Below are 849 nucleotides of genomic sequence, written 5' to 3'. Positions count from 1 at the left end.
CCGGGCGGGAGGGGGGCACGGAGCTGCGGGACGGGCACGGAGCTCCGCTGAGCCGCCGCTCCCTCCCTGCCCCAGTGGCCACGGACGCCGGGTGCGCCGCGGGCAGGCCCGAGGGCGCCGGGGCCAAGGCGTGCCGGCTGGAGCGGGGCAGCCCGGGCCACTCCAGCGAGGTCATCAGCCCCGAGATCCTCAAGATGAGGGCGGCTCTCTTCTGCATCTTCACCTACCTGGACACCAAGACGCTGCTGCGGGCGGCCGAGGTGTGCAAGGACTGGAAGTTCGTGGCCCGGCACCCGGCCGTGTGGACGCGGGTGCTGCTGGAGAACGCCAGGGTCTCCTCCAAGGTACGGGAGGGGCTGGCACCCCCGGGGCACGGCTCTTCTGCCAGAAGGGCACAGCTGCGTGAGCAGCTCCCCGGTGGCCGGGATGGCTGTGCCACCACAGTCATGGGGGACACAGGTGGGCTCTGCTCCGTGCTGGAGGTGAATGCTGGAGGAGAGGAGCTCAGCCCGGCACAGGTTTCCAAGTGCTTTTGGGGTCACGCCCATGATTTTGTGGTCACGCCCATGAATTCCTGGTCACACCCATGAATTGGTGGCACATGCTCTGCCGTGGCCTCGTGTGTGCGTGTCCCCGCGTTCCTGCCCTGTGTGTGCACTGCAGGGGGGTGGCGTGGGACGTGCCGGGGTGTCCCTGCCGGTGACTGTCCCCGCTGTGCCCCAGTTCCTGGCCATGCTGTCCCAGTGGTGCACCCAGATGCATTCCCTCACCCTGCAAAACCTGAAGCCGCGCCAGCGGGGCAAGAAGGAGAGCAAGGAGGATTACATGAAGAGCACACGGTGAGTCCCC

At 68.1% G+C, this 849-nt stretch overlaps 1 protein-coding gene across 1 annotated transcript; it reads left to right on the top strand.

Moving 5' to 3' along the window:
- Nucleotides 1-52: 52 nt before the first annotated feature.
- Nucleotides 53-849, top strand: LOC120507334 (F-box only protein 41-like; the record flags this gene model as incomplete). Its single annotated transcript, XM_039719802.1, has 2 exons — nucleotides 53-344; nucleotides 724-849. Coding segments are annotated over 2 exons (412 nt in total), but the record flags the coding sequence as incomplete, so codon positions are not given.

The sequence above is a fragment of the Passer montanus genome, unplaced genomic scaffold, assembly GCF_014805655.1.
Source record: "Passer montanus isolate IOZ18808 unplaced genomic scaffold, ASM1480565v1 scaffold4297, whole genome shotgun sequence".
In the NCBI taxonomy this organism is placed as follows: Eukaryota; Metazoa; Chordata; class Aves; order Passeriformes; family Passeridae; genus Passer; species Passer montanus.
The sequence above is the reverse complement of the archived record's forward strand: the minus strand, read 5'-3'. Positions and strand labels throughout refer to the sequence as shown.